The following is a 17,614-nucleotide window of genomic DNA, read 5'->3' on the forward strand; positions in this document are numbered from 1 at the left end:
ACTTAAGTCTGGTAACTCCAAGTACTGGCAAGGATACAGGAGATAATAATTCTATATACTGCATGATGCAAGGATAAAATGGTGAAGAGTTTTTGGAAGTTGGCCTAACCACAAAGAGTAAAGCCATAAACCAATCTGAATGTGACTGTCGAAGGGCTCCAACAGTTGGTCCAACTCCAGTTCCAGAAGGAATTTAGGGAGTGATGCACTGTTATCATTTGGGGCTTTCACATTCATTATGCAGCTTTGCACAATGTGTCACTTTCTACCACTTTCTTATTTTTTGCATGTAATTCCATGAACTTAATGAAAAATACTGCTTCTCATTTATAATTACACATTTCAATATTTTCAGATACTATTTATGGTGTTTAGCAGGGTTTTACCACATTTATCAAAAGCTAAAATACATATACAACCTAACTGAGCAATTTCCACATCTATTTTATAAAAATATTTGCATATGACCATAAAGTTTATGTATAAATATGTTCACAACAACAGTTTTAGAAACTGAGGGGGGAAGAAATGGAAAAACACTAAATGTCCAACAATAGAGGTGAAAATGAAAGTGAAAGTGAAGTCGCTCAGTCATGTCCGACTCTGTGACCCCATGGACTATATATATAGCCCACCAGGCTCCTCCGTCCATGGGATTCTCCAGGCAGGAATACTGGAGTGGGATTGCCATGTCCTTCTCCAGGGGATCTTCCCAACCCAGGGATCGAACCCCGGTCTCCCGCATTGCGGGCAGATGCTCTACCCTCTGAGCTACCAGGGAAGCCAGGGAACAATAGGGGTGGGTACAGCTAAATAATTAATGAATATTTTGTAGCTACTGAAAGAATGGTGTTGACTTCTAACTACTAATATGAAGAGATCTAAGATATTAAATAAAAAGGAAAAGTCAAAGAATCATACACATAGGACAAGTTCATCTTGGTAAAAACGAATGAATGAATGCCTGGACAGGTATGCAAAGAAAGGGGAGTAGGACAAACACCAAACTACTAATACAGGAACCTCCTCTGGGAAGTCGAGTATGGGGTGAGAGGGACTCTACACTACTGTATCAAAAGCAACAGTCACATTTTCCTATAAGTCTCCCTGGGAATGCACAGGTGACAGTGCCTACTCTTAAATATTGCCACTAATAACTAGTTAAATCATATAAATTAATCCAAAGTTCACAAGTCAGTCAAGCACTTAAAACCACACACTCATAATGCAAATACATATATATATGAGATTATCTGTCCATCTAGTCATCCACCCACCAACACATATGACCTTAGACACCATTATAATCACTAATATGGGTACTTGTTTCTCATTGATGAACTCTGCTACAGCTTTTTCACTCAGCAATGGGAAAGAGCAGTCCTGGTGTAATATGGATATTTTGCAAATTAATCTAGCACAAGATACCAATAATTGACATCTTATACTCCAGTTGTATTAATTGTGTGAACCCAGAATGAACAAACACTAAAGATTCAATTTACTCAAGTGTTCCCATGTTTTAAAAGTATTTGGGCCAACATGCAAGCTCTTGAATTGCTTTTCATTCTGAGGTTTATAATTTTATCATATAAATTAAAGATGGTAATCACACCTCTATACCGACATCCTCACCTAAGCCCTTGGCAAACATCAACTTGTCACAATATACTTTCCTACTGATCCAGAAGTTACTCTCCAAATTCTTCTGAATATAGTGCTACAAAATACTACTGCTAATCAATTAGAATTGCAACGCTACTCAAAAATTATTTACTATCTCTGGCAGTCCATTACATCAATAGTCTGCGATGAACCACATCTCCTTGTATTCAGAGGCTTGTATAGTTCTCCCCTACTTTTGAGTTTGGCCTCGGTTATGTGACTTGCTCTGACCAACAGGACACAAGCAGGCATAAAACAATCATAGGTTTTATTACATAAATGCTTATACCCAGGGGCTTGTCTTCTTGGAATATTCCCTCTTAGAAGCCCAGCTGCCTTGTTATCAAGCAATTCTAGACAGACCACTAAGGGATGAGAGGCCACGAGAAGACATTTGGAAATTCCGGCCACCATCAAGTTCCAACCGAATGTATCTGTATCAGTTCAGTCGCTCAGTCGTGTCCGACTCTCCGCGACCCCATGAATCACAGCACGCCAGACCTCCCTGTCCATCACCAACTCCCGGAGTTCACTCAAACTCATGTCCATCGAGTTGGTGATGCCATCCAGCCATCTCATTCTCTGTCGTCCCCTTCTCCTCCCGCCCCCAATACTTCCCAGCCTCTGTATGAGTAACCTCAATTACAGCACAGGAAACGGAAGAACAGCCTCGCTGAGCCCAGTCAACCCAAAGAAAGGTGAGAAATTATAACCATTGCTGCTTTTAGCTACTAAGTTTTAGGATAGTCAGTTATGTAACAACAGATAACTGGAAGACTAATTCTTGTTTCAAACTATCAGAATTGCTAATAACAACCCACACAGATTCTCCATCAAATTCTTCAAGAAATACCTTCAAATTTCACCTATCCAATCAGAGAGTTTATTGTAGGTCTGGAGAAACAGGGCACTTTGATACATTCTCATGTACAAGGGGAGATCATAACTTTGTACAAATCTCCTAGAGGGCAATTGGGCAAAATGTTAAGTAAGGAACTTTTTAAAAAGCTCATGAGTGAGTGAAGTGAAAGTCACTCAATCACGTCCAACTCTTTGGGAACCCATAGACTATACAGTCCATGGAATTCTCCAGGGCAGAATACTGGAGTGGGTAGCCTTTCCCTTTTCTAGGGGATCTTCCCAACCCAGAGATCGAACCTAGGTCTCTCATACTGCAGGCAGACTCTTTACCAGCTAAGCCACAAGGGAAGCCCAAGAACACTAGAGTAGGTAGCCTATCCCTTCTCCAGCAGATCTTCCCAACCCAGGAATCGAACCAGGGTCTCCTGCATTGTAGGTGGATTCTTTACCAACTGAGCTACCAGGGAAGCGCCAAAAAGCTCATACCGGATCCCAGTAATTCCAAATCTAGGAAACAAACATGCATATAAGAGTATTACACAGGATTTTTCTCACAGCAAAAAGTTAGAAACAGCTGTTTAGTTGCTAAGTCGTGCCCGACTCTTTTGAGAACCCAAGGACTGTAGCCCTCCAAGCTCCTCTGCCCATGGGATTCTCCAAGCAAGAATACTGGAGTGGGTTGCCATTTCCTTCTCCAGGGGATCTTCCCAACCCAGGAATCAAACCTGCGTCTCCCACATTGGCAGGCGGATTCTTGACCACTGAGCCACCAAGGAAGCCTCATAGCCATCTAAAATTAGGATGATTAAACTATTATATATTCATAAGACAGACTATCCGATTAATAAAAAAGCTTCCAATGAATAAATATATAATGACATGAAGACACACAATATAACTTTAATGAAAACAGCATTCAACGCAGTATTAGCAGTAAGACCCAAATCTTTAAAAATATTTATGCATATATACTGAAATATTAATAGAAATTCTCTCTGCATAATGGGACTGGGTGACTTTTATTTTCTCTTTTATACTCTTCAGTTTTTTTCCAAATGTTCTATAATAAAAATACATTACTTCTATAATCAGAAAGAAACACTTAACATTATAAAACAGGTTGGAAAAAAGCACACACACTTAAGATGGATTTGGAATCATTCTCTGACATTTCTTTACTAATTTTTTTTAAATGCCATCATTATTAGATGCATCTATATTCCATGGTAGAACAGATTTTTCAAAGTAAATGTAGTACCACAGATGAATTTTCAACAGAAAATAACTGAAACTAGGTTTAACATGTTACTTTCCTTGCACCATTACGCTGTACTATGGAAAATGAGCAAGAAGTAATTCCTTGTTTTTTCTGAAGACTGGACCATACTCCCATTTTACTGAGTTTTAAATTTTAGGTTGAACAACTTTATTGTAAACGTTTAATAAAATGGCTATTATACGCACTTTCAATCAACTTCAGCAAAAGCCGATGGAATTAACTCAATATGAAGACTAAAGCAATTTTTCATCTTAGAGGTAAATTCTCTTTTGAGGACCATATCTATCCCACAGAACTAACATGTGTAAAGAATCTTAGTCACTTGGAAGGGATGGAGGGAAATAATGTGTAGAACATCCATGGGACGTATGCAGTAAGCAAGTCTGGGTAGCATTACTCAAGCACTGACACTGTGTGGGAATTATGAGTGGCCAGTGATTTCAGAACCAGAGGGAATCCCTGGTACGCTCCAGCAGGGTGGGGTTTCGACCACAGTGAGTCTGTACTACCACTTGTACTAAATCCAAGTTGGTTTCCTCAATCCCCCTTGCTCAAGGCAGCCAGGACAGGATTGGTTTCTATGGCTTCATCCTCATAATTTAACACTTGCTCTCCATTCTCCTAGGTCCAGGCCTGAACCACCCTGTGAGTATCTTCAGCTACTCCCTCTTCAACAGAAGGCAGAAAGTGGCCTTGTAATCACTGATACTATCACTTCTTAGAAGCCTATAGACGCTCAAGTTCATGGCCTTCCTGGCCTTTAGCACTGTGCCCTGTATACCAGGGAGGAGCGGTAGTCTCTGATCATGCAGCCTTTCACACCCCAACTTCCTGCGTGAACCGGGCCTTCCTCTCTTATCGCACGGGTCCTCGGAAGGCTGGCTGATAGTACTATAATCTCAGCTTCAGCTAAGGACAGAAAATGACTGAAGACCAGAGGACCAGTCTTCACTCTAGCGGTGGGCATGGGGTACAAGACAGTCAAAGTCCCTAAGATTTTTTATTGGGGAACAGAGAAGAAAACTTATCTTTTGATTTAAACAGCTAAAAGAACGTAATTTGGGGCTGTGGGCAGCCATTTTCCCAGTTAAGTGGAAAAAAGCTTTCTCAAGTGAAAAAAGGTGGGTAAGAAAGGGCCTTGAAGGATTCATTTGTGTCACTCCTGGAATTAACGAACGAGAAGAGCTGGCTTTCGCTTATAATAGTTGGCTTTGGGTCACTGACATTTGCAACAGCATGAATCCTAACTAGATGACAAATGAGAAGCAGGAAAATGTCCTGGGATGTTCAGATTTCATTTTCCTACCATCTGTAATAGGTCTTCATTTCAAACATCTCACTGCCTATTATGTGTCGGATGCTGGAAACATGATTATGACACAGTCTCTGCCTCTAAAGAGTTAACAGTCTAGAGACGCGGTCCCCAACCTTTTTGGTACCAGACACAGGTTTTGCAGAAGACAGTTTTTCCATAGACTGCGACGGGAGGATGGTTTCGGGATAAGTCGAGCTCAGGCTGGGTTCATGCTCTTCATGCTCCTGCAAGAATCTAATGCCACCATGGGCAGGTGACAGAGCTCAGGTGGTAATGCAAGCCAATGGGGAGCGCCTGTAAATAAAGATGAAGCTTCTCTGGTTGGCCTGCCTCTCACCACCTGCTGTGCAGCCCAGTTCCTAACAGGTGACCCCTGGTCTAGAGGGATTCTCTTAGTGTTTCTGAAATCACTGGCCACTTCAAAGAATAATTCCCAAGTAGCCAGGAGGCTCCTTCTATGGAACCAAGGACTTTCCCGAGTCACTCTGACACAACGGTGCCCTGCACCTCATGAGGCTCACCTTCTACTTCTCTCAGGCCTTTCTAGGATCCACTGAGTTCAATGGTCTCTAAGTGGACTCTATCTGCTTTACTCATACTCCTCCTGACAGCAGACAGACTTCAGTTATTTCCTCTATTCTCCAAATCACAGTAGGCTGAACCGTCAACATTTCTAAGCAGAAACAGCACGGTCACTGCCAAGGTCTGTCTCCCAACAAGCGTCACAGGTCCCTGCATTATCTTGGCTTCACCCTGGTTCTGGTCCCTCAGTTGGGCTTCTGAGCAGATCCTATCCGTATCCTGGAGAAGAATCATATAAATCACACTCAAGAAACAACTGATTTTCTAATTCATACTGGGACAGACAGACTGTCACATAATAAGAATATTTAAATTTCACAAAGAGCCACATTACAAGGCTTTTGAATAGCATGGAGTTAAGGCTTTTGAATAGCATGGAATTAAGATCAAGTCATCAGCAAAACTCATCAAGAAATATTTATTGAGGAAGTATTATGAGAAAGGTTTAAGCTGAGGGACAGAAAATACAGCTATAAACAAGCTGCTTTTCCTGAAGGCTACCTCCCATGAGTAGGCCAACAGGTATTAACCAAGCATTGGCTTGATTTTAAAACGTGGTTTTTCAATATACTATTTCTGAAATAAGGATAAAAAGGTTTATATAATATGGTTATATCTCTCTGTCCCCCCTGAAAAGCTGTTATTATTATTAAATCAGTGGTACTGATGACTACTGGGAGCTTAAAAGAAACATGGTGGTTATAAGATTAAATATTTCATCATAATCCTGTTAAGTGTTAAAAAGAAATATAAGGAGAGAATCTGATGAGGGGCAGAACTTACGCTGGAGGGGCTCCACTAAGTCTCCCCAAAGTCTCATCTAACACAACAGGCAGACCGACCCTTTCAAAGGGCAAAATCAGACCACACTTTTCCTCTGCTCAGACCTGCGACAGCTCCACATCACTCTATGTTAACAGCCAATTATACCAACCAATGAGGCCCACGCACCCCTGCCTGTCCTTCTCTGATTGCACTGTTTTTCCCTCCCACACCCATTCCTACACACTCCTCTCCTGATCCTCCACATCTAACTCTTAATTTTTTTTTCTTACAGCACTTATATATGCTTACATAACACAAAACTTATTTATCAATGTTTTATTTTCTTTGTCTGATATTCCCTCCCCCACCACCCCACTCCCAAGAAGAGTAGAGAGAGGTGGGTATATTTTGTTTAATGATGTGTCCTATTCACTAAGGCATGTAATTATGAGTTCAAAATGTATTGAAGAGAACTGGAAGAAAAAATGTGTTGCCACTGGGACTGAAATAAGAGTTACAATCATAATCACAGTCAGCTTAGCCTTGCTCTCTAGTAGACAGTAGAGGGTAACTCCTGTTGCAGTTTCTCCTTTTTTCTAAAATTCTACGTCACATCAACCCCACCCCAAGTCTTTCATTGGCTACAACAACACCGTCACTCAGGTTACAGTCCAATCTCAAGCCCAGATGCTATTAATTCTTCATCTGTCAGGTGACTCTGTGCTGCTCTGTTCTGATCATCCTGTAGGGTTTCACAGCTGAGCTTCAAGGTTTACTCCTTACCTTTGTGAGAAAGGTCTCTTCCATACTGGACCAGTTCCTCACAATACATCTGCTCAAAGCATCATGCACACGTCATAGCGTTTATCAGGCTACGACTGTACATCTGTGATCATGTTACCACTGTCTCTCCCCCTAATTTAACTATAAGCTCCATAAAAGCAAGGTCCATGTCTGTTTCATTCATAAAACCTAAAGCGCTCAGCACACAGCGCTCACTAAGTATTTGTTGAATGAGTTATTGGATGAAAGAATATGACAGTGCTGGCTTGGATCTACATATATTATTTGGAGATAAAGCAGCTGAGACAGCATTTTAAGGGGTAGAGGATGTGTTTCTTACTCATGAGGGGGAATAGAAAATAATGTTGGGAGTCCTTTGGAAGGTCCAGATTTTAGCCACCTAAAATGTGATGTCCTTTTTAAGGTAAGCAGCTCAAAAAGCAAACCATCATTAACACCTCCACCCAGAGCTCCCCACAACCACCAAACCCCCTTATTCTGGTCAAGGGCCCCAATCATTCTTGTAGCCACTCAGACACAAAGGCCTCTAAATAACTTTTGACCTCTCTTTCTCTGACAACCTCCCAGCTCACCAAGACTCCCAAGGCCTGTCAACTCCTCTTTAATAACTTTGATCAATGGCCTCCTTCCTTTCCATTCCCACTGCTACCAACTTGGTTCCAGCACTAACTCCCAGATTACAGCCACAAACCCAGAAAGGGACTCCTCCATTCCATGTTTTGCCCCTCTCTAAGCCATGCTGCCTACATTAAAATCTCTCTTAATACCTTCACCTTACGCTATTAATGCTATACCAAACAAAAAACAAAACAAAAAAGGAAACAACCCACCTGGAGTGGCTTGCCTAGAAATGAAAATCTCAGCCTTACATTCAAACACCTGACACAATATAGCACCAAACAGAATTCCTAGTCTGACTTCCCATTATCCTAGCATTTTTTTCTAATCACCTACCAGCAGGGTAGTTATCACTATTTAACCCCTCAAAACCTACTGACCAGTATTTTTTTAATAGAATCTCGGAATTTGGTCATTTCTTCACATCCACTCGAGAGTGCTGGTGCTGGGCATTATTCTAGGTATTTGGTATACATGTGAATTCCAGCCATGCCTTGAAGGCCTACCTCAACTCCTGCCTCTTCCTTCAAGCCTTTCCCCTTCAACCTGGCCCTAAGTAAGTTTCTTCTTCTTTCTCTGACTTCTTAGGATGCCATCTGAGTGACAACCAGCATCACTTTTACATAGCTATTACATGTCACTTTTCATCATTTAACCCCAACTTACACATATCTTTATAGAAAAGTGAAAAGGTTCCAGAAGAGAGTATTTGCCCACAAGAGCTGAGAAACCCCTTGTCTTTGTAGGACACACAGAGATACCTGAACAGGGATGTTTACATTGCACCAGTTTCTGTGGCCTCCGATTCCTTGACTCTTCCAACCAATTCTTTCCCTACCACCTTTCGTTCCTCCTTCCTAAACTACACCAGCTTTGACAATCAGAAATACAAACCAAGAAAGAAGTCCATCCACATAAGGGGGAAATCACTTCAGAAATCCAGAAGGGGCTCTCTAAATGCAGTCACTTGCACCCCTACCCCAACTAACTCCTCTGGAGGCTGGAGGCCAGCAGTATCAGCAGACACACTTACCAGGGGCTCACCAGATGCTGGCATTAAGCTATATGCAGACACAAGAAGACGCTGAGCAGGCCTGGTCCTGAGCGATGGTCCTGGGACTAAAAAGGACCATGAAATCCCATGATAAAATTCATGCTATTGCAAGTCCTGTTATCCCACCCTAGAAACCCTAAATACATTTTATCACTGAAACATTTATGGGAAACTTTCCTAATCCGTCACAAAACACTCTTTTCCTTTATGAAGGTTCCGTTTTAAAATTGATGTTTGCTCATTTTTTTTAAAACAACCCAACTGCACTGGGTCTTCATGGCTGTGCAGGTTTTCTCTGGTTGTGGTGAGTAGGAGGTACTCTCCAGTTGCAGGGTGCAGGCTTCTTATTGCAGTGGCTTCTCCTGTTGGGGAGCACAGGTTCTTGCTGCACGGGCTTAGTTGCCCCAAGGCATGTCAAATCTCCCCAGACGAGGGATCGAACCTGCATATGTCCTTTCATTGACAGGAGGGTTCATGTCTCTTCTTCCTAGTAAGACTGTTTGCTCCAGGAAAGCCTCAGCTGAGTCACCAAATACCCAGAATAGTGCCCGGCACCAGCACTCTCGTGGATGTAAAGAAATGACCAAATTCCAAGATTCTATTAAAAAAAACACTGGTCAATAGGTTTTTGAGGGGTTAAACAAGCTTTCATGTGCCTATTAACCTACCTACTAACCTAGGGGGCTTCCCAGGTGGCTCAGTAGACTCCGCCTGACCACACAGGAGACACAGGTTCAACCCCTGAGTCAGGAAGATCCCCTGGAGAAGGAAATGGCAACCCACTCCAGTATTCTGGCCTGGAAAATCCCATGGGCAGAGACTGGTGGGCTACAGTCCATAAAATCGCAGAGTTAGACATAACTGAGCGAGTGAGCACACACATACTAACCTATCCATTGTACTTGTTTCTTTGAAATGATCTCTATTTCCAAGCAATCTATTTATGGAGGGACACATACCATAGGATCTGTTCATACTGCTCTGTATTTTTAGCTCTAGAAGAGTCTTAGCCCAGAGACCTTAATTTGAATGATAATGACTAATAAATAGTGAAGCTATAAGACCTACAATAGGCCTTTAACCTCTTTAAGCTTCAGTTTCATCATGAAAAAGGGCGCAGGGGGAGGAGGAGGGGAAAAGGTAAAAAAAGGCTACTGTGAGTATTAAATTCATCGAATGCTATGCTGAAGTGCCTCACAGGGAGTCCATGGGCCCCATACCATCTCCTTTTAATACTCCACATGCTTTTCTCTATACCACATTTGAAGGTTGAAACCACAGTTCATTGTTAGGCTGTATCTAACAAATGAGCATAAAGCGCTTCATACACACTCATGTGTATGAAGGATTACTCATTCCAAATACTGTTATGGATATGGAAAAGATGTACAATGTCCATGAATTGTTCGGAAACATGATGTTGCTACACCAATTATAATATTATAGTACGACCATATCAAACAACTTTAAATATCAAATACATTGCAATATATTCTCACAGTAACTATGTTCCCTGTCTTCACTAATAGTTTGAGTTGTGATAATGTAGGAAGAAACAGATTTTCTTCTCACCTGCAACTTTAAATGGCTATTTCATACTAGAATTCCCCTCACTGCAGATTAGTTTGAAATTCTAAGCACACATTAGATCCAACTATAGCAGATACTGAAATGAAACTTCATTAGTCAAAAAAAAAATCAAACACTGCTCTATTTGCATGTCTAAGTTCAATTTTTACAACTTTAAATTTAAAATCAAGGAAAAAAGTAATATGAAAATATAACCTCACAACATTTACATACTACTCTATGACCCTGCAAAGACATTTTTTGATCCCCAAACCTGTCACATAAGACAATGACATCTAGACAATTAGAAGAAAGTTGCTCACTATTCAGAGAGCATTGTTTCAAGATTTACTTAGCACTTTAAATTAACCATCTTAAAGCTTTGAAGCACAAAGTAATAGTCAATGACACATACATTTTAAGCTACCATGACCTGTCATTACAGAGTCATTAAGTAATATTTTCAAGGAGTAAGCAGAAAGCTTTATAACCTTTAAATATATGACTATCTTCTGCACTTTGAGCTGAGTTATTTGAATATTTAAAGCTATACTTCATAAATTATAAAAATCACCGGAAACGTTCAGCACTCTTCCCCAAAAATAAAAAGCATGAATTAATTGTTAAAAAGCAATATGGAAACAATAATCAAATCCAGACTCTGTGTATATGTATTTACGCACACACACAATAAAATAATTTAGAGGCTGGCTAGCTTAAGGCAAACTTTCTTCATTAAGAAAATAAACTTAAATATTTATTGTTACAATAAAGAATTAATTTTCAAATTTTAACATTTTTCTGGCCAAAGTGATTTAAAGTAAAATACCTTCTCTTTATATTCTGTTTCCTAACTGTAAACTTTCATGAAAGAACCAATTTCAAAAACTGTATAAACTGATTATCCAGCTCAAATCTATACAACTCTTAACTCTGATCCACTCCTCTATTGACATTAGTGAGCGCTGTCAACTGTACACACACAACTCTCCCACTGTGGCAACAGAAAGAGAGCAGACACACAGCTTTGGTTCTACTTAGACTTATCTGTGGTTATCTACACACAGCTTAAAGACAGAGATTAAATAGTTAAGCAGGATCTGAAAGCTAAGTAACTTTCCACATCTCCCATACTATCTCTTCTTTGGCACTCTGAGTGCATTATTCTGTAGAATATTGTAAATTCCCAGAACCATATAAAATTCAAAGAAATTTGAAAGTTGGCCAGAACTGAGAGTTGCCTTCTCCAGCCCGCCTAATTTAAAGATGTGAAGACTGAGCTCCACTGTCTTAGCAGGTCAAGGCCACAGTCCCCCCTTCCTCTGCTCTTCTTACTGCCCACGGGAATGCAGGTATTGACACTAAAACATTGATACAATCCAAAGATAAATTCTTCTTGGCCATCTGCCATTTTGAACCACCACCACCATTTGTTCTGAAGAGAATTTGAGAGTTAAATGTACTTCACGTGGGAACTAAAGTAGAAACAACTCCAGTTCTTGGTCTCCCTTCTTGCTCTGGGAGCCTCCCAGGAACACAGGATTAGGAATAACAAGATGATCAATGGGTCTTTTATCTGCCTTTCATCTTCTCTCATCCCACCCTGCTCACTCCATCACCTCTTTTTATTATAATCTGGTCAATAACTTCCTTTCTTCATCTGACATAGAACCCACAGTGAAAAATATATCCACCAACAGCCATCACTGTCCTACGGCAAACTCCTATCCTTTCTCCTACTCTGAACATTTTAAATATAGTTCACATCCCGGCTGGTTCTCATCTTGCTGTCTTTGCAGACTCCTAAGTTCCAAAGGCATGTTTCTGTTGTTTTATTATGTGGTGTGACAAGGAAGAGTTCTTCTGATGACAACCACAATTAAAACGAGATTCAGTCATGGTAACATATGCTAGAGCGCTCTGCAAACTGTGAAGTTTCAAATACGAGCAGTGCCCCTAGGACAGTACAATAATCAAGCACCCCTGACTGCTCATAACAACACAAGAAGGTAAAAGGTTTTGAGGAAATGACAGCCTACATTAGAGATTTAACTGATCTTAAAAGAAATTAGTCTTCTGATACAACCCAGAAAGGAAAAACAGCAGCACCTAACGTTCAGTAAATCATGTATTTCTCAATGGTTGTTTTAAACTTCTACTTAAAACAAGTTTAAAGGTTTTATGAATGCATATTTCTAAAACGTGCTCAACTTTAGAACAAATTACCTTCATAAAGTAAATTCTTTATTGCTACCTTTGGACACAACGATTGGCTGTCTACCAATACCACATGATGAAAACCCGCTAGCTTAAAAATGCATGTAGAATTAAAGTCAAATTATTACAGCTTTCTGAATGCTGTCCTTATGTGCCTGAGAAACTTAAGCATGACACAAATAAGATTCTAATTTGTTTAAGTCAACATAAAAGAAACTCTAATCAAAAGGGCTAGTGAAACAAAAGAAAACTCGGTCTTTTCTAACAGCTTAGTTCTAAATTAAAACACACATATTCGGCCTGCACAGAGTAACATTTTGCACTGCCAAATAAACATTCATCTAAGGATGTACACATTCACCAAAATTTAAATAATATTGAGAACTACAGTGTTACTCCTATTCTGTAAAATCAGCGAAGCTTAATGTACAGCAGCTAAAATTATACTGGATAAAAATAAATGAACTCCATCCAAAAAAAGCTGTCTTCGGAAATATCAATACTTTGTGCAAAAAAAAGAAGAATCCCTTTAATGACAATACAAACTCACTTTAATTCAGGATGAAAAAGAACTCTAAAGGAAACAGTTGGTGACTCTGCACTTTACTCATGCCTTTGTTTTTTAGGCCATCTAATGATGCACAGCACAATATCCAAATAAAAGATGTAAATCAAACATATCCAAGGAAGGACCACATCATGAAACTACTCCATTCCTGTATCTTCATTCTGCTTTCTCCATTTCTACATCCAAAAAAAGCAAGCATAGCTAATAACTGTATGTTTCCCTTAATATTTTACAAAAAATCATCCTAAAAAAATGTTTAAGCCATGTAGATAATTATAATTTAGTGAGGTATGGCATCATCTTTAAAATGGCACTCAGTAAAATGCCTTACTGGGCTGGAGGAAGCAGAGGTACCTTAAGCTAGGTATCTGTTATTATTAATAAGCCAATTACATCTCAACCAAATCTCATAGTTAAGCATTCTCCTTCAAGCCTCAGTTCCTTAAAATGAAACAAAAAATTTTAAAACAAGCTCTTAAGTAAACAATTTCTAATTTAAAATGAAGATAAAACCACCTTTATGTTCCCTTGAGGGATAAAAAAATTTTCCTACATAATGTTGACCTCAAACTGGTGTATCTGTCTCCAAGTACTGTCAAGTTAACAGTTAACAGAAACTATTTCAATATTCTATAAAATTAATTTAAAGATTAGGACTGGTCATTTGTCCTTAAGTGCTACTGAAAGCCTTTTATTCAAACACAAATGCCAGCAAAACATTTAGATATGAAACTTTGAAACTTAGTTCTATTTACATAAACTGAGGCAAATTACAAACAATGCTTCCACAGATGTTTGTGAAATATTCCGTATTTATTTGATTTTACTTTCAGTCCTGTCACTATCCATCAAACTGTAACCTAGCTTTACATCACTTTCACTACTTACTAATAGCTCTGGTCAAAATACACATGAACAGAATTCACTAAAAAGAAAAAAGGTAACATGCTAAAGACAAACTACTACAATCACTCAAGAATATATACAGAAGCACCAAAAATATAACTGTGGCCATAAATGATCTAACTGCTAAATCAATGAATGCCCAGGCAAATAACATAAGAAAACTGAGTGTTGTCTTTCACCTCAAATTCCAACACTCATAAAGCATAAAATCAGTAAAATATGATAAATCTTAAGAAACGATTGTACCTAGACATACAACCAAAGGTTAATCACATCTGAATTACCAAGGGAAAAAAATCATAATTAAAAAGACTCACTTTATATAGTATCTTGCACCTTCAAAAGTATATGCTTCTTCCCAGCCAGTCGGCAAATCTAAAAAACATGTATTTCACAATCGGTATTACTTCAACAGAACAGCACAGTAAGTTTCAAACCATTTTAATTATTTCTTTTCACGATCAGTGATTTTCATTTATTAAGTTTCTAACCCAACCCCCCAAAAAAGCATTAGACTGGTAGTAAAATTCATAGTAGATACAATATCATTTTTGGGAAATGACAATTCATATGCAATGCCACCAGAAAATTATCAACCATATTAGAGATTATCTGACAAAATTATACACTTTGATCAGAGTGGAGAGGAAAAAAGCCAAGAGATGTCTTCTAATCCCAAGTAAATATCCATGAACAGCAGGCCAAAATACCCCCCAAAATCAAAGAAAAAGACTGTGCATAAAAGGTAACACCCACTTCTTCCTAAGGATGTTGAGTCTACTTAAGACCACACCTTTCAGCTACATGAGTGAATCCATCAGGGAAGTGTCACTAATGAGAGAGAACTTCCTAAGTATTTAATTAAGGGGAATGAAATCTGACATCACATGCTTTATACATGTGTGTTTCTACAGACCTGGCATTTAGAGATGTGAAGTTTCAAGTTATAAACCTGGCAAGAATGCAGGTGAATGATGGTAACATTTTGTGCTTGCAAATTACTTACAAACGACCAGAGGCTTGGATTTAACCACGATACCACTCTGAAATAAAAAACCACTGATATGTGTGCAAAATCAAAGCAAAATAAACCAAACCAGAAAAAAAAAAAAAAAATCAAGATCATGTCTCAAAAATCAAAGTAACCTGAAAGCACAGAATAAAATTTTTCTGACATGTGAATGTAATCAAACCTGGAGAGTAAATACGATAAAAATATGTATTTCACATAGCCAAAATAATCATGGACCAGTTCCACAAGAGGATGGGGCTACATAGCCTAAACATCACATTGCCTCTTGTGACACAAACCTGTTACTATCCACAACGCAAAGAGGCCATTGAAGTTGACTGTATGTATGCCAAACACCAAAATGTACATTTCAGTCAAAGAGGACACTGAGGAGTTAAGAAATATGACGGTGAATTAGTCAGAAATGCCTTAAAAATGGAACCTCATCATGCTTGCTACAGCAGCTTTCTCCTTCCTCCTCCACCTTTTTGCAAATTTGGGGATATTAGTCACTGTGCTGAACTCCAGCATTTAATACAGGAGACAGGCTTGTTCAATAACCTGGCAACTTTAAGAGAGAACCTCGGAGTTGGAGAGGAAATATACCAGAAGACTAGCTCTACAGAGCTTTTCTGAAGCCGGCCTCACCTTCCACCCAAACTGTTCTCAAGCCTTTCCAATCACCAGTAACAGAGACAGGCCAGGAAGAGAACACATGTTACGTTTCAAAGGCAAACAAGTTTCAAGAATGTACACAAAGACTGACAAAAGAAAGCCAGAGCAGCACTGAAGCTCCAATCTGCTCTTCTCCAGCTCAGCTCACAGGCAGCCTTCAAACCAGCTACCCGAGGCACCGAGCTCTCCAATCGGGGACCCAGGCCCGCACGCGGGACGCCCCGACCCCCACCCCAGCACGCCCACCGGCTCCGGGCGGCGTGTGCGACCTCGGTGCTGCCGCCGGGGACTTTGAATCGGGCTGGCGGGCAAATGCAGCTGCAAATGCCTCCTCCGGCCCCGGCTGCACGAGGGAAAGAGCCCAGATTTCCCCAGCCGCTCCGGCGCGGGGAACGATCGCAGCAGCCCCCGAAGTCCTCACCTCCTCCATCAGCCACCTTACCCCCAAGTCCCACCTCGGAGGAGGAAGCCCCCCGGGAGGTTGTGGATACGTTCTCCCAGCGGACCGGAGGCAGGATCCCGGGGCTGCACGACGGGAGAGGGAAAGGACTTCCTAAAAGGTGGCAAGGGGGCCGGGGGGCGGCAGGAGGACTCAGGAGTGGCCGCGGGAGGAACAGCTCAGGGTCCCGGCTTTCCCGGGAGAGGGGAGTGGGCCACCCTACGCGGGTGGGGGGCGCAGGGTGAGCAGTTTGGAACGGGGCAGAGGGCGCCGCGGGCTGGCGGCGATCCGAGGCGGCGGAGAGGGGCGTCCGGAGACTCGAGGGAAGTCCGCCGGCGGGGTCCCCCCGGTTCCCTCTACCTGCGGCCGCCCCCGCCGGCCTGCGCCCCACCTCGCCGCCTCCCGGGGGTCGGCGGCTCGGGGCAGGTAGCGAGGCGGGCGGCCGGGGCTCTGCCGCCTCCTCCCGGCGGAGCCCAACTCCTCTCGGGCCCGGCCGGGCTCGGCGTTACCTGTGCTCTGCCGCCGGTGCCCGGTGACCACGGCCTCGCCGGTGACGGGGTGCAGCCAGGTGGTGCTCTTCGCCTCCTCGCTGCAGGGGGGGAGAGAAGAAGCCGAGACCCGGCGTGAGTGGGGGCGCCGTGGGGAGCCGCGGGGGCCGGAGCGGCGCCGACCCGCCGCGCTGTCCCGCGGCTCCAGCCTCCCGCCCGCCTCCGGGCCCCCCGCGCCGGCCCCGGGCCTTTACTTGATGAAGAAGACGCGGCCGCCCCGGGTGATTCCGTAAGTCCAGGAGCGGGGCAGGGAGCAGATCCACTCCAGGTTCAGATCCGCCGCCATGTCTGATCCCCAGCCGCCGCCGCCGCCTTGTCCTGCTGCCGCCGCGGCTGCCGAGGGAGGAGGGAGCGAGCCAGCGAGCGAGCAGAGTGAGCGCGGCCGGAGCGCGCCTCCCCGGCCCGGCGCGCCCCCGCGCGCGCCCTACCCCCGCGGGCGGCGCCCGCCCCGCCGCCCGGGCTGGGTCGGGCCCGCGCCGCCGCCCCTCCGCATCCTCCGCGGCCGCCGGCCGGCCGCCCCGCCGCGCGCTCGGGGGATGGGCGAGCGGCGCCGCGCCCCGCGGCCAGACCCCTCCCTCCCGCGCCGCCCCACCGCCCCCGCCGCCCGAGCCGAGGTTCCGGGATCGATTTAAAAAAAAAAAAGGCGTCCTGCCCCCCGGGCTTTGCCTAAGGCTTCCCAGCCCCAAGCGCGATTCCAAGCGTAATCTGAACACCCCTGATTGCTCTCTCTCTGAAAC

At 42.6% G+C, this 17,614-nt stretch overlaps 1 protein-coding gene across 4 annotated transcripts in view; it reads right to left on the reverse strand.

Moving 5' to 3' along the window:
- Positions 1-17,355, reverse strand: part of PLEKHA5 (pleckstrin homology domain containing A5) — a 271,652-nt gene extending 254,297 nt beyond the window's left edge. For all 4 annotated transcript variants that reach the window (XM_088837293.1, XM_055395744.2, XM_055395739.2 and 1 more), the window contains exons 1-3: positions 17,072-17,355; positions 16,839-16,918; positions 14,521-14,578 (exon numbers count right to left, since the gene is read on the reverse strand). In XM_088837293.1, coding sequence (XP_088693419.1) covers positions 14,521-14,578; positions 16,839-16,918; positions 17,072-17,163 — 230 coding nt within the window. In that variant the 5' untranslated portion in view covers positions 17,164-17,355. The remainder of the gene's footprint in view (positions 1-14,520; positions 14,579-16,838; positions 16,919-17,071) is intronic.
- Positions 17,356-17,614: the final 259 nt, after the last annotated feature.

This window comes from Moschus berezovskii, chromosome 6 (assembly GCF_049115385.1).
Source record: "Moschus berezovskii isolate FMDL1 chromosome 6, NW_MosBer_1.0, whole genome shotgun sequence".
Lineage (NCBI taxonomy): Eukaryota > Metazoa > Chordata > Mammalia > Artiodactyla > Moschidae > Moschus > Moschus berezovskii.